Source organism: Eubalaena glacialis, chromosome 9 (assembly GCF_028564815.1).
Source record: "Eubalaena glacialis isolate mEubGla1 chromosome 9, mEubGla1.1.hap2.+ XY, whole genome shotgun sequence".
NCBI classification, from domain to species: Eukaryota; Metazoa; Chordata; class Mammalia; order Artiodactyla; family Balaenidae; genus Eubalaena; species Eubalaena glacialis.
Genome location: NC_083724.1, coordinates 47,971,475 through 47,994,038, shown reverse-complemented (window position 1 = coordinate 47,994,038; position 22,564 = coordinate 47,971,475). Strand labels below are relative to the sequence as shown.

The window sequence follows — 22,564 nt, the reverse complement described above, 5'->3', positions numbered from 1 at the left end:
ACAAGATATTGTCCCTGCCATTAAGGAAATGACGTGGGAAGTCTGTTTGATGACTGAAGAGAATCTTCTCTGTTGTGCTTGTGTTTTTATGGCAGGTCATGGGTGGGTGCACATGCACAGGTGAGTAATGGGGCACAATTTTCTAGTTATCAGCTAAGTTAGCAGACGTGCTGTTTTCATCACTGGGTATTGTAAAATCATGAGTTTAGCACTGATACTAAGGAACACAGAAAATCCTTCACCAACTTAAGGATGAAGTTTCATTTTTCACTTTTTAAAGAGTACTTTGTGTGTTGTTTATTTATAGTCATGTGTTGAAGGGACTTGTCTGTAAAACCACATATTCCAGGGGCCTCCCAACTGACGACAGCGTTGTACCTGTAGAACCAATGTCCAGGTTTGGATTATCCCTTGGTTCTCTTGGGTTATGCCTTTTACGGCCCCAGAGAGGTCAAGGCAAGCCTGGACTGCCTCTATTTTAAATATTCTTTTCATATCTCAAACAAACAACAATAGCGAAAATGACTAAAAAGGTTACAAAAGTTGTAGTATATTTAACATGTTCACTTTATCCGTTTTGATGAATTAATGCTTTTTACCACATACACAAAGACACTAATGTGACTACTTTAAACGTACAAATATTTGGGAATAACGTTAAAGTTTAAATTTGAAGCCCTTTCGGAATGTGAGGCCAAAAAGTATTCCTTTCCTTTTCTCTCTTCCCTCAACCCCATTTGCTTTACAGAGTATGATTTTTCTGTTTTAAGTCATAATTGCTTTTATGAGATTAAATACCAGATCAATAAGTGTGTTCTATGTCAGTTTGTCCTAAACTCCCTGCCCTATTTTTTTTAAAAAGCAATCCTTAAAAAAGAAGGAAAGAAAGTATTTTAAAATAAACATTCTGACCGCCAGAATCTGAAGTAAACTTCAGATTCAATTTTATATGTGGTAGAAATGAGAAGAACTAGGGTTCTCTATTTTGACACTTAGCATAAATTCCTTGCTTTTTGATGACTCCAGCTGATTAATAAGTGAGACTGAAATATCTCATTCTTTCTGACCAGAATTAAAAAACTTAAACATCCATTACAAGTCCCAAGGTTATGAAATTCCGCTTACATTCACTTGTTAAGGGTTTGAAAGGGTCTAGAAGAAATAAGACAGTAGACCTAATAAAATTAAATATCCACTACCTTTATACTGTATTAATCTCAACCCACCGCCACCCACCCCTTATTTTGTTTTATTTCCTCAGGGAAGCAAAAAAATTTGTGAATGAAAATGAAGGGGCTCTTGGGAAAGGAAAAGGAAAACGGTGGTTTGCATTTAAGATGATGATGGCCAAGGTAAGTATTTTCTTAGCTCAGTTTGGTTGATGCCATTTATGCTCAGTGGAAGCCGTGTTGCCCCCGAGGGGTGGTAAAATTGGTTCTGTTCTGAGTGAAAAAAATGTTATACGTTATGTCTATACATAGGTACATATACAGTAGATAAAGAGTATTCTGCGTTACTGAAATTAGGAGAAAAGGATGATTCAGAAAAAAAATTGTCCTAAAAGGCTCTTCAAAGGAGTTAAAATGAAAATAAGTTGATAAACATTGATTTATGGCAAAAGACTGACTTGTGTGCTTTTATCACTTCCAAATGTAAAAGGTTGAGCCCCTTTCATTTTCATTCCCTGGGAGTTAAGGGGTTCTGGGTCAAGGTTTCTTTCTCAAAATGTCTACAAGTTACACGGCCATATAGCTCTTCTCTACCGTGAACATCAACTGAAGATTGGATAGAAAATAAGAAAAAACAAATGATATGCCAATATAAATATAGATCTTTGGAAAAGATAGAAAAGAAACTAACATTTATTTAGCACTTACTATGTGCCAAGCACTGAATTAAATCCTTCTATAAAAATTGAATCTTTATATAAACATCTTTCCATATTTAATTCTCACAGCAAAGTAGGTATGTAGGTATTACTATCTCCTCTTTACAAATGTTCTACCACCTGAGGCTAAATATATTCCCATAAAGATGGGAGTTTTGTGACTAAAGTTCATATATCTTAAATATGAAATATATAGATAGATCTGTAATATATATATTTATACATCATATATATCATAGATTAGTTTTGTCTGTTTTTACAGTTTAAGTAAATGGAATCATATAGCATTTATGCTTTTGTTTCTGGCTTGTTTGATGCATTGTTATTTTCATGAGATATGTTCATGTCATGGGAGTTATAGTTCATTTTTATTTATGTGTTGTATCCCATTGTATGAAGATGCTGTAATTTATTTATCCATTCTGTTATAGATGAATATTTGGGTTGTTTCTGGTCTAGGTAATCTTTCAAACTCCAGACTTGTCTCAAATCTTACTTAGGCTCCCCATGTCTGTCTAGCTCACCCATTATCCCAGCATAATCTGTACATGTGCAAAGTTATCTGCCCCATTCTCATTCTTCTTCTTAGTGGTCCTCTTGATCATGGGTAACCCAACATTGTTGGGTAAAATGGAAGGAAGATCTTTTATAAAAACTAATTTATGATTCTTTTTCTTCTTCCTTTTCCTATAACACCATGCCTTTCCATTTAGCTGACTGTTCTACCTCTACCAGAATGAAAAGTCATAGCACTTACCATCCTGTATAGAAATTACCTGTTTATATACAGTGTACTTGATCCAGAAGCCCTTCAAGGCAGGAACTATGTCTTATTTATATTTCTTTAATTTCTTCATGCAATGACTATTTAATTAAACACACACCATTTGCTGATCACCTTATTAGGTGCTAACTCAGTCCCTGCTCTCTTATTGTGTGGTAGAATAAACAGATATTTCTCAGTGGTCAGCATATTTTCTGTAAAACAGAGAGTCAGTAAACATTTTTTAATTAAATTGGTCCAGCGGTAGGTGGGGAACAGGGAGGCAAGTGAAACTAGCATCTTCCCTTTTTACAAAAAGCAATATGTGATGCCAGAGAGATCTTTCCAAGCTCATTGTCATGAGATATTTTGGGATGAGTGTGGGAGATAAACATCTTAACAAACAAGCAGTTGGGTTTTACTGTTGTACTTGGCTTTCTTTTCAGAAATGGGCAAAATTTCTTCGTGATTTTGAGAACTTCAAAGCTGCTTGTGTCCCCTGGGAAAATAAAATCAAGGCAATTGAAAGTAAGTGCTCATTCGATCTCATTAGATGGGGAATGGTGTCCTAGATAAATGTCTCATAAGCTAATCAGATGCCTTTCTCAGTTTCTGAATTATTGGAAAGATTAAAAACAAGAAAACAAACAAAGACATTTTCATGTCCTCTTTGCTCACTGTGAAGATTTGCTAGCACTTACCAGTCACAGCACTGGAGACCCCATTCTCCCTTCCTGCATTAGACCAAAATATTTTCATTTTGACCTTGTTTTTTCTTCTACACATGGAAGTCAGTATAGTGCACAATGACACTGAATCATCATTGGGAAGGCAGAGATTTTATTTTGGCAATGAACATGACATTGAAAATAGAAACTCACTTTAAATATTATAAATTAACTATATTTCAATTAAAAAACTCATATACAAATATCAAAAAAAAGAAAATATATATTCACTTGGGTGTTAGACAGTAATCGAAATGAACAATGTCTAGAAACAGTGAAGAAATCTTAAAGTATCATTTCCAAACCTCTGAAGTAGAATAAGCAATAATCATCCAGGAACTCGCTATATGAATATCATATTGTGCCTTCATTTTGTACAATATTCATAGTGTACAGAGAAGGCAGGAGAATATACTCAATCAAAAACCTATTTAGTATAGTGCTCTAGGCTTAGAATAAGGCAAATAAAAATTTTAAAATATTGTAAATAATGATAGTATGTCATTTCTAAAATAATAAAGAGTATAAGGAAAAGGGGATAACATTTAAAATAATTTTGAGCATAATCTTGCCATATTCTGGTTTGTAATAGTTTTGACTAGGATCTGATTTTCCTCCATGCACCTCCAGATAGCAGGGCAGATTTTCCTGCTGGCTAAATGTTGCGTTGCCTAATTAAAATGGAGGCTCCATAGGGAGATAACACAGTTGATGGATATTTCACTGACAAGATTGGGCACGTTTTAGGAGTGACTATCCCTCAGTCCTCTGTCTCTCATTATCAAATGGCAATGAATTAAAATACATCAGCTCATTAATTGAACTTCCTCACACATATTCCTGTGCCATCCCTTTCTTGCCTTATTTTCCTCCTCAACACTTATCACTATCTAAAATACTATATTACTATATCTCAATTAAATAAAATTTAAAAATAAATTATTAAATAAATAATAAATAAAATAAATTAAAAATACAGTAATTTCATTTCATTTTGTGTTCATTTCTTCCAATAGACATGAAGGCAGAGATTTTGTTTTGCTCTTTCCCGGATCCCTAGACCTAGAACTTGCTTGGCCCTAATGAATAGGTGTTGAATAAAATTAAACAGAAGACATTTTCCAAACGTCTACCATTCTAGGAAATGGAAAAAAGAAATTTAGACACATCAAAAAAAGAACAGTCATCATGAAATTCTTAAGTTTTAACTGTGCAGCTAAAATATGGTACCTTGAGAGGCATTGTGAAACAGAAGGCCCTTTAGAGCATTAAGATCCTGATACAATGTGTGTTGAAAGAACTCTGGATTTTTTTCTTGCTTTGCTACAGATTTGCTGTTTGACTCTGAGCCAGCCATTTAATCCCTCTGAGCCTCAGTCTACTCATTTATGAAATGATAAGGATGAATCTTGATCAGTTATGAGATGTATCCCAAGAAATTTGTAATTAATGATAGCTAAAATATATACAATTTGCAAATCATTTATTTTTAAAGTACACTAGAGCAGGTTCCAGTCTATCTCAATAGCAATGTCATGCTCACTTGTGCAATAGCCTATCTTGAGTGGGATAGAAACAAATGGAATTATTTTTATTGCCAGAAATTGCACATAGGAATGAGTTACACATATGACCATAATTTATCATGTGTGTCACAGTGGGAGAAACATATTGAGAGCTACTCAATAATACTTTCAGTTATCTTCCCTCCTCCCCTCTTCCCTAAGAAATTTGGAGCAATCAACCTGGACAGTTCAAGCAAATGTGGATTATTTTCCACATTTATTTTTTGATTAGGTTGTCCTGATTTTTTTCACTTTTCGCATTGCTTTTTGCCTCACTGTGGAGAATTGACACTTATTTTCCATTCTATCAACAATCACCATAACAACCGTTTATTGAGTGCCACTCAGAAACCCTACAAACATTATTTCATTTAATCTTTAACATGCCAGCATTGTGCATATTAGCTTTCTGTTTTAGAGTTGTGGTCAATAACTGTCCCAGAATAAGTTAGTAGAGGAGCCAAGATAAAAGGTGAAGTCTGTCTGGGCCCAAAGCTTGCCATTTTCTCAGTGTGGTGTACTGATTTTTACTCTGAAGTAGATTTTATAAACTTTTTCTTTTGCACCGGGTCCTAGAGAAGATTAGACCAGGACAATGGCATGATAAGTAATTTCAGATTTCCTTGATAGTTATCCTATTTGGGGAACTATTTCCCACTTTCTCATGTATTTATTTTTTAATGAGTTATTTATTTAATTATATATTTCATAGTCTATAAAATATGTAATGTATTAAGCTCTTAATGATAATCATAAGTGCACTGTATACTTTTGGATATTGCATTAGTTGAAAAGTATGAAACCTATCTAAGAGTAGATTAGCAGAGTCTTTGGGTTGGACTAACCATCTCATAGAAAGTACCTTACCACAGATAGGGAAAGCGTGTGTCTGTGGTGGTCTTTCAAGCTGAACTGAATGAAAGGTGGAAAGAAATGGGACATGCAATCAGTTTATGAAAGGTCGAGGTCTTCTTGCCCCTTTCTGGCTCTATAGTTTGGGCAATCCTTTTATATTTAGGGCTCTCTATTTCCACATTTGGCTTTTCCGCAAAATTTAGTTACAATCAGTTTGAGATGTCCATGTAAGCGTGTGAAGTTCTTTGCTTTATACTCTTGAGTTATAAGTTATTGAAACAGTTAAATGGAAAATAGACTTATACTAAGAGAGGACTGAATAATTTACCTTCTCTGCAAATTTTTTTTCAGAAAAAAGTAGGTTAAGCATGTACCCTATTTATAATATCTATACTTTATATTATAAAACTAATATAAATGCTTTTCTCTTAAAGAAATGGCCATTTAATCTTATAAAAGTTTCAGAAATGTTATTATATTCCTTTTAAAGGTCAGAATCATCTAATGTAATATCTCATTTAATCTTCGGAATAAGCTTGTTGTGATTGATTAATTGATTGAGCAAATACTCACTTACTGAGTGCCTACCATTTATTAGGCATGTTTCTCGGCACTGGGGATGCAATACTGACAAAGACAGGCAAGGGTCGATCTTACATTCAAATGTGTTGATATGTGCGTGCGTGGGTGGAGAGACAATTCATAAAACACAAGCAAATAAATAATGAAGATGATTATGGACTGTGGTAAGTGGCAAAGAGAAGCACTCTCTTCGTGCTCCCCTCCCAAAAGTCTTTCTAATCCGCCATGCTCTCACTCACTGCTCCATCTCTAAATAAATACTAACCAAATATTTTCTAAATTTGGTTTTGAAGGAGTCCCAAATTACCAGCCTTCATTAAGTTTCCACAAAGCTCTGTCCCGTACTTGGCAGAATCACAAGAAGAACTCAAGTCAAGTCTAAAACTCATGCTGTTTCCATTTTGATTCCAGTAGGACCTGGATCCCTATACTAGTGTGGACCAGGTACTCACCTGATGACTCCCAACTTTTTTTCATATAAAAAATAGCTTTGATAATTCTTGTCATGGAGGAATTCTGTGAAGTTCTACATCACATGATGATGCTGTGGAGTTTTACTATCATGCCAGCCTTGTAAAAGGGCCCTGCCTAAAACCACATGGTTACCTGCAGAGATGCACCTTATTAACCACATTGTATTGCATATTTTGCTAAAGAAGCTGTGCATTTGTGCTCCCTGGAGTACAAGTATAATATATACCTACTGTGACTCCAGCATTACTGTTAAAACCATGGATTAAATCATTAAATGTCTTTCAAGCTGGAGATTACAAGTCTTTCTAAGAATCAAACTCTGCTTCTTCCTAATAGTAAACTACAGCATCAAAGGTGTGATAGACCTCTTCTTTTTTTAGACCAGAAGTAGCTTTAGACAGACAACCTTAAGCACAGAGTTTAAACTGCATGTTTCCCTGCTGGCCTAAAGGCACCAGAAAATATAAATTAAATTTGCCACATATAATTCCCTATCCCTAGACCAGTTTGAAAGAAACTGTACTTTGAATCCTAGCCTAACAAGATGGTATTTATATTGTACTTTACAGCAGGTGATTTAACTGGTCTTTTCCCATTTAGAAATGTTCATATTTATCTGCTTGTCTTATTACCCATCTGTTCAAGAGGAAATTATACATGACGACAGACTACAAATTACTCTGCCTTAATAATAAATAACCAGAGGGAGAGATGAAACTTTAACATTAATTTAAAGGAAACACAGAAAATTCAGTAATAAGAATATTGCATAAGCTTTAGCCTCACTTTAATAAATACCGAAGACTGTTTTCATCTATTAATAATTTACTAAGGAAATAGCATTTATTAGTTAGATTAAAGAGAAAAGGAATTGGTCATTTATGGGCACAATCCAAATTTGTGAATTTGACCAGCCTTAGCTGATTGATGGATATTATCTATATCTATTCTTTCACACACACATTCATTGCCTATTTATTCTATATAGCATAGTTTTTTTAAAAAAATGAATTTAACTATGATTATACTTGAGGAGCAATATAGCACTGTGGATAAGAGAAATCGAGATATGGAGTCAGACACCTATAGATCAAAACTATCTGATTTAGAACTCTGGCTCCATCATTTACTACCTATGTAACTATCAATACGTATTTAATCCTGGCTCCATCATTTACCAGGTGTGTAACCTATGAAATTTAGTCTCTGTAAAATGGGAGTACAATAGATTCCCCTGGCAGGGATTTGATGATGATTAAATGAATTAATTAATATGCAGAGATCAAATAGGTATCTGGAACAAAGATTCATTAAATTTTAGCTATTATTATTATTAATCAAGTCTTGGATCAGTCAACTGCTGTGTTTAAGCTTTTGATTCCCCATCCACACGGTAGGACTAATAATTCTTAACCTTATCAGGTTGTCGAGGTAGTAAAATGAGTTGATGCTGGTAATGTTCTTAGTATATGTAATTGACCATCAAAATATGTTAGCTACTATTATTATTATTCCTCATTATTGTTCTTTACAAGAATAAATCAGTTTTATTTGAGAGACTAAGCACATGGAAATGACTGTTCTTTTTAATTATGCTCTTTTAGGTACACTATAGAAAGGTTTCTTTTTTCAGGAAATGCCTGTTCCAGTCAACAATCTCTAGGAGGATAGAACTGCTAGGATAAATGAACATGAAGAGGGAAAATGTCTTCTTTTTCATTTTTGTGTTGAGAAAGGGAAAGGGCATATGGAGCTTTGATGTCAACTGGTTGATTTGTTTTCTCTCCTTTATGATCTTTGATCTTTGTTTGTTTTGTTACTGTTCTTTCCCCTTCTGCCACTGGTAGGTGTCATGCAGAAGGAACATTGTCTTCTGGATACTTTGGTCTCTTTGACCTGTGTCTAGGTCTTTCCTACAATCACTCTGGTTTTAATGAAATCTGTTTTCTTGCAATTCATTTTCTTTATACCTAGGATTTTGTAAAGAAAAGCCTTAGCTGTCACTTCTCTACTTCCAAATAAAATTGTTGTGAAGCCACTGTTAAGTCTAAAAACTGGAGTTTGGAAGCTTTGGAGTCTAAACTTTTTCACCCATAATGAATATGGATTATACATAGGGTAGGGGGTACTTTCTGAAACATTTTTTTTTTTATTGGAGTATAGTTGCTTTACAATGTTGTGTTAGTTTCTGCTGTACAGCAAAGTGAATCAGCTATACGTATACATATATCCCCTCCTTTTTGGATTTCTACAGAGTGAGGTAAGAAAGAGAAAAACAAATATTGTATATTCCCGCATATATGTGGGATCTAGAAAAATGATACAGATGAACCTATTTGCAAAGCAGAAATAGGGACACAGACGTAGAGAACAAACATATGGACACCAAGGTGGGGAAAGAGGGTGGGATGAGTTGGGATATTGGGACTGACATATATACACTACTATGAATAAAATAGATAACTAATGAGAACATACTGTATAGCACAGGGAACTCTACTCAATGCTCTGTGGTGACCTAAATGGGAAGGAAATCCAAAAAGGAGGGGATATATGTATACGTATAGCTGAAACATTTTAATTTGCTTCTCTTTTTTGCTTTTAGGTATATTTATACTCTACCCTCATTTGCCAGGGGTTGTGTATGGGGGACTGGGAAAGGGTGGGCCATGGTGCTAATTAGAAGAGCAAAAGTGTAAAAAGCCAGTAAGGAAGGAAGGAAAGAAGGAAGGAGGGAGGGAGGGAGGGAAGAGTGGGTCAGTATCCTGTGCTCGGAACTCTGTACCAGAGGGTTTCACGTGTGTTTCCAGGGAAAAGCTTGCCCTGGATACCTAAAGATGAATGTTGTTAATGAACAACTGGAATGACTAACAAGCTGGAAGTCCACTGCCTTCAATAAAACATGACGAGTGAACCTGGCTGAGGCAGCCCTCTGGTAGTTGATACCAGAGAACATAGATAAGGGCCATGAAATGATATGAAATCACTGGGAGCCAGGTGGATGATCAGATGTCCTAGGAGGGGAGGATCTGCTTCAGCATTTCTGCAGACAGACCAGTGCATCTGGTTACAACACATGGGGGGCGTGTTTTTCAATATCACAGACTTTTAGAAATCTTGTAGAACTCTGAACCCCTCTACAAAGTGAAACGAATCCAAATACTCAGACTTAAAAGTAACTGATTTCTTTCAAAATGTCCAATTAGACATTGAATTCCCTTTAGGTTTCTGTAAAAACTACCCCAGTACGGGGTTGGTGGGGGTGGGTAGAGATTTCTAACTCTTACCTCTTAGTAATGGTAACTGAGTTTTAGCTAGGTACATGATAGCACAGTTTAAAAACTATATCTCCTGGCCTCCCTTGGTAAGTTGTGGTCATGTAACACAGTTCAATGGGATGTTAGCAGAAGTGATGTATTCAAAGTCCAGTTTATGCCCTTAAAAGAAAGGATTTGCCTTCCACTGCTTTTCCCTCTTTCCCACTGGAAAATAATGGAATGAGCTGGAACAGCTATTTTAAACCACAAGATGAAAGCTGCATGTAGAGAATTTCACAGCAAGAAGACTGTAGGAGGCTGAGTCCCAGATACCATAGAGCTACCATATCAGCTGTGTCATAGTTACACTCAATCTGAAACATGAGAGAGAAGAAGCCTTCTATTTTATCTTCTTTGTGTTTTTATTTTTTATTTTTATAGTTGCATTGAGGTATAATCAACATAAAACAAATTGCACATATTTATGTATACAATTTGATAACTAGGGGCATATGTATACACACATGAAACCATACAATCAGGAAACAGGACACACACTTCTCTCACAAAAGTTTCCTTGTGCCCCTTTGTAACATATCCCTCCATGACCACCACCATCCCCAATCAACCAGCAATCTGCTTTCTGTCACTGTAGATTGCATTTTCTAGAATTTTGTACAAATATTATTATGGAGTATGCATTTTTTGCCTGGCTGTTTCATTTATAATTATTTTGAGACTTATCCATGCTTTTGCATATATCATTAGTTTGTTTTTATTAGTAGTATTCTATTGTATGTATATGCCACAATTTGCTTATCCATTATGGACTTGTGAGTTGTTTCCAGTTTAGCTTTGGGCTATTACAAACAAAGCTGCTATGAATATTTGTGTACAAGTCTTGGGTTAAGACGTGCTTTTATTTCTCTTGCGTAAATAACTAGAAGTAGAATAGCTGGTCTACTACTATGGTATGTGTTATGTTTAACATTTTAAGACACTGCCAAACTGTTTTCCCAAGTGGTTGTCCTAATTTCCATTTCCATCAATAGTGAAAGACAGAGTTCTAGCTGCTTCACATCCTCAGCAACATATGGTATGATCAGTCTTTATTTCAGTCGTTCTAGTAGGTGTGTAGTTGATTTTCATTTCCCTGGTGACTAATGACGTTGTGCATCTTTTCAGGTGCTTATTTTCCATTCATAGAACTTCTTAGGTGAAGTGTTTTTTCAAAAATTTTGAGCATTGTTTATTAGAATGTTAGTCTTCTTATTGAGTTGTAAAAGCTTTTTGTATATTATAGACCCAAATACTTTGTCAGATATATGTTCACACATCTTTTCTCCCATGCTGTGACTTACCTTTTTATTTATCAGAATCTTTGGAAAAGTGAAAGATATTAATTATGATAAGGTGCAATTTAAGGATTTTTAAAATTTAATAGCATGTACTTTTTGGGTCCTATTTTTAAAAAACCTTTGCCAAACCCAAGGTGACCAAGATGTTATGCTGTGTTTTCTCCTAGAGTCTTATAGTTTTAACTCTTAAATACTTAAGTCTATGACCCATTTTGAGTTAATTTTTGTAAATGGTATGAGGTAAGAGTGGAGAGTTTTCATTTATTTTTGTTTTATTTTATTTTACATACAGGTATTTAATTGTTCCAGCATCATTGTTGAAAAGATTATTTTCACCATTGAATTGCTTTGGCACTTTTGTAAAAAGAAATCAACTGATTATATATGTGTAGGGCCATTTCTGAATTCCTATTCTGTTCCATTGATCTATGTTTATCTTTATGTCAATATCATACTCTGATTACTTTAGTTTTGTGGTAAGTTTTGAAATCAGGTAGTATAAATCCTCCAATTTTGCTTGTTTTTCAAGGTTTTTCTGGCTATTCTTGGCATTTTCTTACAAATTTTATGATCAGTTTATCATTTTATAGAAACTACCTTCTGAAATTTTGATTGGAATTGCCTTGAATCTATAGGTAAATTTGGAAAGGATTACCATCTTAACAATATTGAGTCTTTTGTTCTGTGAACACAGTATATCTCTCCATTTATTTAGGTCTTTTAAAATGTCTCTCAACAATGTTTTACAGTTTTCAGTGTACAAATTTTGTGCATATTTTATCAACTTTATCCCTATTTCATATTTTTGATGATATTGTAAGTTGTATTGTCTTTTAATTTCCATTTTTGATTATTCATCGCTAGTGTACAGAAATGTTATTTATTTTCAAAATTTAACATTGTATCCCATAACCTTGCTAAACTCACTGGTTAGTTTCAATAGCTTATTAAAAATTCTTTAGGATTTTCTACATAGACAATGAAGTCATCTATGAATAAAGAAAGTTTTATTTCTTTAAAAACAAAAACAAAAACAAAAAACTACCACAGTGTTATGAGAATAAGTAAGTGGTACTTAAAGAGTGGGCTAAGTTCTGGAAATAGAGGTCTGACTCTCATGTGAGCTTGGCCTCATCTTAGTAAGCAGAGGCTGAAATTTGCTCCACGTGAACCTCCCTCCTCCTGTAATAAATCTCCTCCATCAGTAATGCTTCAAAAGCTAGAGGCCTCAAGAAAACCAATGGTCCTCAGGAGGTGTTTTGCTAAATGAGTCAGGACAAAGGGCCTGATGCAGTGGGTAGCTGAGAATGTTCACTGATTCTTCTTGGGCAACTGAAAATGAAAACTGGGAAGACTGGGAAAACTAGCAACTTGATGTTGAATCTTAAGTGATTATCAAAGAAACTTGGCTTTTGTTAATCTATGAGATCTCAACCTGAGACTCAAATTCCGGTTTTTTCTTCCTCTTCCATTCTCTGATTTAAGAGAATGTTTTTGTTTTTTGACTCAGTCAATAAAAATTGCACAGATCATTTCACTTTCCCTGGGGTGAGTGCGAGCTGACAACACATTCTTGCCTATGCCCTCCAAATTCATTCCCCAGACCCGAAGTGACTATTTAAAGGTCAAGTTCCCCTGCCCCACCCCCATGGCTTAACACCTGTCAATGACTTCATCACATTTAACATAAAATTCTCACTTTTTACCTTTCCCTAAGAGACCCCACACCTGTGGTTTGGTTTCTTTCTTCATCCGTATCCATCACCAGTTTCCTTTGTTCATTGTGCTCCAACCGGACAGCCCTTAGGTTTGTTCCTCAATTGTCCTGAGCTCTTGCTTCCCTCACGATATTTGCCCCTGTGCTTTCCTCTGCTTGAGCTGCTCTTCCCCAGCTCTGGGCTTTGCTGCCTGTTCCTTCAACTTCAGATCTGTGCTCAAATGTTACCGCTCTGGTATACCTTCCTTGACAAGCCTACCTAAAGCAACCCCTCTCATAATTTTACCTTCTTCCCTCTAGGACTGATCTGGCTAAATTATTATATATACTTTTATAATAATATGATTATATGTAATATATATATTATGTATAATATATAATACATATGTCATATACATATATAATACATACCTATATGATATATATCATACATAACATACATATATACTATGTAATACACATAATATATACATGTAATAGATGATATATAATATTACATATATCAAACATACATATAATGTAATATAATATGTATTATGATAAATGTATATTTCTTTATTTCTTTTAAAATTATTGCATATTTGTTGTTCCCACATCTCACTAAAATGTAAGTTGCATTAGGGCAGCAACCCTGTCTCTGATATTGTGTTTCACATCTAAGATAATTCCTGACAGAAGATAAATATGTGAAGAGTAAGTGGACTTCAGCATCTATACTACCTGTGAAATGCCATTTACACAGGAGGACAGCACAGGATGGTGTATAGGATAGCCGTCCATAAGAGATGTGGTAAACTTTTTTGAGAGGAACATTGTTGCTTGAGAAAAAGGAGGAAGAAGTTCAGTAACTATCAAAATAATTAGAATGATGCTAACTACTGGCCAGGCATTGTAGTAACTGTAATAGGGAAGAACCTTTGTATTCTATTACATTAATCACTAAAGGGATGTTACCTATAAGCTTAAATTATACATAATGGCCCATTTTTGGGAACCCTGCCTTCCAGGTAATGAGCACTAAGCTAAAATACCTTTGTTTAGCTCATGGGAAACATCCTGACCAGGCCCACCTGTGAATGACTGCAGGAAAGGTGAAATGAACACATCCTCTTCGGAGGCTGGACGGAACCAGGAAATGTTTGGCTTTACTCTCTCCCCTTGTCGTATAAAAGAAGCCTGAATTCTAACTCAGGCAAGATGGTTCTTTGGGGCATGACTTCACCATCTTCTCGGTCTGCTGGCTTTCCGAATAAAGTCGTTATTCCTTGCCCCAGCACCTCATCTCTCGATTTATTGGCCTGTCCTGCAGTGAGCGGTAGGAGCTTGGACTCGGTAACATAACCACTTTATATACCTCTGCTCACTTAACGGTGTTAACTCAAAGAATAAGATGGGCTCTTCAAATAGCAATCCTAGCTGCCAAGCAAAAGGCAGCTTTCTCTTGGATGGACTCTAAAGATGTCGTCATTGTGTAGAATGCCACTGTAGTCATTCTACACAGCTACATCTACTTCCATCGTGTTAACATTTTCTCCTTCTGGATAGAAAAAGAAAATGCTAGAGCCTGTAAAGAAAAGAACCCGTGTGTTACAATGAGAAGACTTATTTTGGAAAGCACCAAGACATGGCTTTTGTCTTGTTTTGACCTTTCTTCCAAACTTTTATTTTCTTTTGAATAGGTCAGTTTGGCTCATCAGTGGCCTCATACTTCCTCTTCTTGAGATGGATGTATGGAGTAAATATGGTTCTCTTTATCCTGACATTCAGCCTTATCATGTTGCCAGAGGTAAGATTCTGACTTCCAGTTTACAAAACATGCTGAAACAAGCTGCTTCTGCAATCACTCTACTAAAAACTTTTCTTTAAGAGTAAGATGACTATCTAGCTACCTACGCTCTTAGAGTCATAGTATTTGTAACAAGGTTAATCTTCAAAATGGTGCCCATGAGCCGCAGGTCCTAATCCTTCTCCAAAGGGTACGTGAGCCTCCTGAAATCATATATAAAATGTGTGTACTGTGTATGTTGAAATGAATATTTCTCTGTGGAAAGATTCATAGATTCTATCAGATTCCCAAGGTGGTCCCTGTGCACAAATATTAATTGCTCAAGAGGAAGACTTTGACATCTTGTGAGTTCATGTGAGTTCATTTATTTTCCCAAGTTTGCTTTGAAAGAGACATTACTCAATGCAACTCAAGGCATCCAGCCTTTTCTATCTGAAGAAACACAAAGTGAGCAAATTTTTCCAGGTATAAAATAAGATACCCCCCCTCCCCGCCCCATTCCATGGGTCTCTTAAGACCAAGGTCAATGAGAAGAGTAAAACCATTAGTGGGTCCAGATTGCAGAAGAAGACAAAGCCCTGAGCTGGGGTCGGGGGAGGGGGGGGGGATTCAATTAACTAAGACCAAGAAGCAACACTGAGGTTGTGGACTTACCCATAAGAAGTTAAATGACTCTGACTTCTTTGGATGCTTATCATACAGAAGTTGGGGGGCTTTATTTAACCTACAAAGGATCTTTCCAGGTACCAGTATTTCAAAGCCAATGTATTTAATACAGCATTGGCAACAGCCAAAACTAATTGTTTTGAGTGACTTTTTATCCCCATCTTTTAAAATCAAGGCCAGCTTTTATATCAAGCCTCCCCACAAGCATAGTACTAATACTACTAGTGCCTTACATGCATAATGAGTTTCAGCTTTTAACAGTGCAAAGCACTTACACTTCTTTTACTTACTGAGCTTCACAACAAATTTATAAAGTAGACTATAGAAGAGTTTTTCTTTCTCCATTTAAAAAACATGGAAACTGAATCACATAATGCTTATTGGACTTAGCTAATACCACAGGGTGAGGTTTTTTTTTTAAGCTGATCTGGGACGAGGACCCATGATTCTTCTTTTGTAACAAGATTTTGCACCTTATTTTGCTCGTTTTATAATCTTTGAGCTAATTCTGGGGGTTCTATGGCTATCTGGCTCGTAGAAGACAGCGGACATAGATCAGAAGTCCTCAGACTCCTAAGGTCATAAGTATAGTTCATCTCTGAAGCAGAAACTTTCAGGCAATGCAGCCCAATGTATGTATTCATCTATTTCAAGTTAACCCCCGCTTTGTTTTTGCTCATCTCTCTAAGGAAATCTGAAACTCCATCACCAGCTACTTTGATGCTCCCCAGTGTCAGATGCAGGGTATACAGGGAGTTTTATCAGCTGCATTTACTCTTTCCCTGCCACAGCATGCTGCTTCCATGTGGAGGAAATGAAAGGTTGTAGCGAATTCATTCTAACTTTAGGAAATTGCAGATGCCTAATGTGTAGTGGAGGGAGCTAATATGTGTTCAATTAGGTGTATTCCTAGAACTAGGAAGTGTATTGGTTTTGGATGCTTTTTACAGGTTGTGTTAGGTGTTGAGGGGTATCCTGTTTTCTGGGCATTGATTACGACTCCAGCAAATGAACAAAAGAGGTTGGGCTCCCTGCATGCTAACTTTATAGAACCAACAGAGGGCAGGACTGGTCATCTCCTGCCAACAATGCTACATTTTTCAGGGGCCTCCACCCAGCAGCCTCACTCAGCATTCCTCTGATGCATTTGCCCCTTTGCCCAAAGTTCCTGTGTCACTGCACAAACTGGAGACCCTGGTCTTCTCCGTTTTCTGTGGCCTCCAACTCTGGGGAAAGATAGTCTGAGTAGAACCCACCCTCTGTTCTGTTCAGTCTCAGGAAGCCAGAGGGGCTGCTGTGAAAGCCATGCAGTTTGTGTGGAGAGAAGGAGCAGGGGCTGATTTGCAGCCCTTGCCTAGTCAAGTTCTACACCCAAATTTCCATCCACATTCATCCTCCTCCCTTGGCCCCAGCCCCAGGGAAGGGATGTTTTCATGTCTCACAAGAAGCAGCATCTTCTTGGCCAACCGTGTGTCTGCCCTGGGGCTAGAGGGGTGGTTTTTTTTTCCAGTTTTCACCAGTGCTCCTAGTATGACCCTACTCTTCCCCCGTCTCTGGCTGGCTCTGCCCTTAATCATATCTCTTTAATCTGGTAGCACAAGATTGGGGCGGTAAACCTGAATCAGTGGTGAAGCAGATAATGACAGTCAGGGTATAGTCTTCCCGCCTAGTTGACACCCTCTAATGGTATGAGTGATTCTCTCTACTCCTCTTTTCCTTGACATGAAGGAGAGACTCTCCCTCCACCCTACCCCTGAGGGGTATTCCCATATGAAGAAGTGCTTAGTACGGTTTTCTTGAACACTATAATCCCCAAAAGGCCACCTCTCTCCTTTCCAGACCTCCTAAATGAGACCAGTTTAGAGGTGGTGGTGGGTAGTTGGGCTCCAGCAAGCCCTGAGCAATGTGGTTGGCTCGACTGCTGGTGGTCTGCGGAAGTCAGAATGCAGGGTCCTTAGCATTCCCTTTGTTCTTAACTCTGGATTTAGTAGTCAATTCCCAGAAAATGGGACCCCACATGGAGACCCACAGAGTCCCCATGAAAAGGTTTCAAAAGTGCTTTTAAACAAAACCATTTGTGATCACATGTGTGGTTCAGACTTTGTTTCCAATTGTTAACTGCTTTCTTTGTTTCTCCATGTAGTACCTCTGGGGTTTGCCATATGGCAGTTTACCTAGGAAAACGGTTCCCAGAGCTGAAGAGGCATCGGCAGCCAACTTTGGTGTGTTGTATGACTTCAGTGTAAGTGATTCCACACAGCTGTGTTCATAAGAGGACAGATTTTTTCCATATTCTGAAACTCCATGGCCTCCTCTTCTGAGGCCAGATGAAGGCCTTAAGAGAGATGTCCCTGCCTGCTTTAAAAAAAAAAAAAGAAAGAAAGAGAAAAGAAAAAAAGAAGAAAAAGTAAATAGGGTTTGGGAATGTGATAATATGATTAAATGGGAATATAGATTATTGAATGAAGGTGAGCTCAGACTTCACGTGAATATTATTATCTCTGACTTTGAAAAAGGACAAAAGAAAAGTTTGCAAATGTGCTTTTTGGAAAATCTTGTTGGATTCTTCGGGCTTTGATATTTCATATTAACTTCTTCACTTCCTAAACAAATCTATTTAGCATTACTGAATAGTCAATACTAAATAAAGCTAAATAGTAAGTACTAAACAATACTAAATTCTAACTTCTGTATAATATGAAAATGAGCATCACTTGATCGTGGTACCCAAATGAGCGTCATTCCATTGTAGCACTAGAATGAGTATTACACTTCGAGCTCCCCTAGGTGGGGATTATTGTCATGGCAGGGACTCATTTCTGCCCATTGAAAAATCATTTTGGAGTGTGATTCAATTCTGTGACAACAATTCCATTCCACACATTCTTTTTAAAATAGTCGCCAGATTAGAGATGTTTGGAAATGTATAGGATGAGAAAGTAGCACAGTGGAGATTGGGGAATTAGTAATTCAGGAATTTTTAAAGAGTAGAAAATGAGAATAAAATTTTATGTAGACCGGGGAATGAAGGAAGGAGAGAGACAATAAAGTCTTCATGTTTATAGAATTAATATGCATATTTCACAGATGTTTTGAATTCTACCCTCAACCTCTCTAAATCGTGAGCTTCCTAAAGAGGGGCTTACATCTGCTGCATCTTCTTTGAAGACCTTAACATAATACTCAACCAATAGAGGCTTAATGAATCTTGTTGACTGGGGATCCTGAGCAAGGGGGAGGATTTGTAGAGCATTGAGATAAGAACCAAAGAAATTTATGTGAGCAGTACCAGCAAATGTAAACTTTAGGAAAGGTTCTCAGTCTCTGAGTAAACAAGGCAGCTATAGAATAAGCATAAGGCAGAGCGGCAGCCCCAACTTTGTGGCCTTTGGAATCTTAAATCACACCCGTCAGTTGGAATTTTCATTTCCAGTCAACATTTATTTATGGAATATAAACAGGTACTGGTTTTACAAAGATGAATGTGACATGGCTCTTGACCTCAAGGTAGTCATGACAGTAGAAGAAAGATACATAGGCAACTAGTATACAGTGTGTTCCACACTTAGTAAAACGATGGAGAAAAAAAAAAAATACTGGGGAGCCCTGAGGAGGCGGTTGTCAATTTTGCTAGGGTGTCTGGATTTCAGAGAGGAGATAGCCTCTGAGTTAGATTTTACTTCTTTTATTTCTTCTTTCTATCACTTCATCTTCTTCCATCTCTCTATCTTTATCTCTCTCTCCTTCCCCCCATTTACATTTCAAATAATTTATTACTATGTACCCCCCAAACTATTTTTATTTCTCATTCTCTTCCTCTGATTAGTTAAATAATAAGCTTCCAGTCTGGTTAATAAGAACAAGAACTAATAATATTATTGGCATCTTCTGTTGTTTTAGTCATATCAAAGAAAGGAAGAACTAAAAATATGAACAAAAGGCCTTTTGGCTTTTAAACATATATTTTTGAAGTTTCTACACTTATAAATTTGTCAAGTAACTGAAATAGAAAGTTTTGCAAACAATGTCCATTTGAGATTTTAAAGGTATTAATAACTTGAGGAAGACAAAGAGGAAGGTGGCACTAAGAGAGCTGCTAAGGGGTGTACCAGAGGGTCTAGGAGGTGAATACAGGAGGAAGCTAGGGGAAAGGTTTGGGCAGTGAGTGTGCTCACCAAGATTTTATTATTGCCCTCGACAGCTCTCATGTCCAGTTTGGTGAAATACTATTTACAATGGATAGAAGAAGATGGAAACAGGAGTATCCTATGATACTCACTTTCCTTTATAACTCTAGGCCAGCCTAGAAATTATTCTAAGACAATGAGAGATTATTAAAAGGTCAAGAAAGAGTCATTAAAGTGATATTATTCACTTATTTCTTTCTTAATTTTTCTGTGTACTGTGATCACTCGATGATTTGACATATCACAAAATAAGAGTTTTAAGAGAGTGCCCTTAGATCTTCTATCCCATGTCCCACATTATAAAGTTAGGGAAACTTTGAGTCTCAGAATCATTTTTAGGGTCTTATGGCTAATAAAAGCCTCCTAATCTAGTGTTCTTTCTATGTCTTGTATCACATCAGTAGTTTTTCTGTCATAATTTCCAACATCCTTCTCACTGACAGTTTCTGGAACACAGACTGACTCCATTTAATGCTGTATCTCACAAGGGGAGAAGGGGTTGAAGCAGTTGGATCCCATTTCCACCTTTCATAATAAACATGCAATTCCTAAATTAGCTTCTCAAATAGAAAGGTTCAATATTTACCCTTGCCTGAATTCTTTACTTGCTCCTTAGAACAATTACCTCATAGAGATGCCCACTCTGTATTATAAGATGATCTAAGTAGACAGCCCAGTATTTCATCTATCATACCACCATGGAGGAAACCATTGTCCAGATGTCCTTGAGATCCCTGGAAACTCAGAATTCTGCACTTCCAAAGAGCCCAGAGATGCCAGGAGAAAAAGACATGTTTCAGGCCCAGGGTAGAGATGACTGGGGCCTAAAGGATCTAATTGGAACATGAGCTGGTTTTTTGCATCTAAGAAGATTAATGTACCAGCTTAGCTAAGCAATGCCATATAGATGCAGGTGAAGAGAAGCAGAATCAATTTATAGGACACTGTAAAATAGATGCAAGCATGACCTCTTGTGGTAGAAGAGCCTATAGGTTGGGAAGGATTTGAAAACCTTTGGGCTGGAGGTGGCGAGGTTGTGCAGGGGGAGCTGCTTCTCTGTTGAGTTCATATTAGAACCTTGGAACTTCTCTCTGGACCCCCTCCCCTGGAAGTATCCCCTTGGAGCTCAGTGCTCTGTCACCTGTAAGCATGTATCATAATTCATCCAAATTCCCTTTAATTAATAGCAGACAAGTACCATGTGATATATGCAAGGTCAGCCAGTCTTATGGCCTCTCAAGGTCACCATTTACAAAGCACCATATTTTTTATTTATTTATTTTTAATTGAATACCTAGGGATGGGTCTTACTGAACAGGAGGAAAGTACATTTTGTTAAAATAGTAAGAAATAGGGAGATTGTCTAATGTGCATGTTATGAATCAAATTGGCAGAAGTAGTATTATTTGAAGCAGTAGAATTAGAACGAGTTTAAGTCAGTAAGAAGAGGATGTCTTTCAGATGAATGGATAAAGAAGATGTGGCACATATATACAATGGAATATTACTCAGCCATAAAAAGAAACAAAATTGAGTTATTTGTAGTGAGGTAGATGGACCTAGAGTCTGTCATACAGAGTGAAGTAAGTCAGAAAGAGAAAAACAAATACCGTATGCTAACGCATATATGTGGAATCTAAAAAAAAAACATGCTACTGATGAACCTAGTGGTGGGGCAGTAATAAAGATGTAGACATAGAAAATGGACTTGAGGACGTGGGGTGGGGAGAGGGAAGCTGGGGCAAAGTGAGAGTAGCATCGACATATATACACTACCAAATGTAAAATAGTTAGCTAGTGGGAAGCAGCTGCATAGCACAGGGAGATCAGCTCGGTGCTTTTCGATAACCTAGAGAGGTAGGTTAGGGAGGGTAGGAGGGAGGCTCAAGAGGGAGGGGATATGGGGATATATATACACATATGGCTGATTCACTTTGTTGTACAACAGAAACTAACACAGCATTGTGAAGCAATTATACTCCAATAAAGATGTATTAAAAAAAGAGAAGAGAATGTCTTTGTTGGCAAGCTATTTGGAGACAAGAGAATGATGCAGGAATGATAAAGAGGAAGAGACTGTAGAGCTTTGGTGTTCTCGTAAGGGAGAGAGGGAGGAACTGAGGAGGAATTTGGAATGAGCTTGAGCTGATATCAGTGAGATCATATGGGTAAAGATTTGAGTTGTGAATAAAGGGAAATGCATTTAGCTTTCCAGCTTGAGAGCATTTTGTACATTGCATATTGAGATAAATGGTGAGTCAAACTTTGCTTCCCCTTTTCCCCTGGTCATCATAGATATGGGAGGTGGGGGGAAGCCCTAGAAAGGGCAGGAGAGGAGAGTTAACACCCATTCTGTGTTAAGCAGGCACATTCATTAAATTTTATCTTCATGACAACCCTTTAAGACGAAGATCAGTAATCTTTTTAGAGTTGAGGGGATTGGGACTCAGAGAGGTTAGTTTCCCAAAGACAGCACAGATAGTGAAAGGAGGCATTGAAATTCAAACTAAAAGGTGGCTGACTCCAATGAAAAATTGTTTGTTGTACTCTAACATATCACCCCAAGCCTATTCCTGCTGCCCACTTTTGCCACATCTCATTCTTGAGGTCTGTCCTAGAGGAGACTGTCACAGTCTAAAGGTTAACAAACAGCTGTTCAGTTCCTTATTTTATTGGCATCAATGGTTCTTTTAAGTAGTGATATTCTAAAGCGAGAGCATCCTCTCTCAGGTAGTCTC

General features: G+C 37.0%; 1 protein-coding gene across 1 annotated transcript in view; it reads left to right on the top strand.

Annotated features, from left to right (window-relative positions):
• Window positions 1-22,564, top strand: part of TMC1 (transmembrane channel like 1) — a 387,946-nt gene that overhangs the window by 312,265 nt on the left and 53,117 nt on the right. The window contains exons 9-12 of the mRNA XM_061200342.1: window positions 1,262-1,352; window positions 3,098-3,179; window positions 14,867-14,973; window positions 17,783-17,881. Coding sequence (XP_061056325.1) covers window positions 1,262-1,352; window positions 3,098-3,179; window positions 14,867-14,973; window positions 17,783-17,881 — 379 coding nt within the window. The remainder of the gene's footprint in view (window positions 1-1,261; window positions 1,353-3,097; window positions 3,180-14,866; window positions 14,974-17,782; window positions 17,882-22,564) is intronic.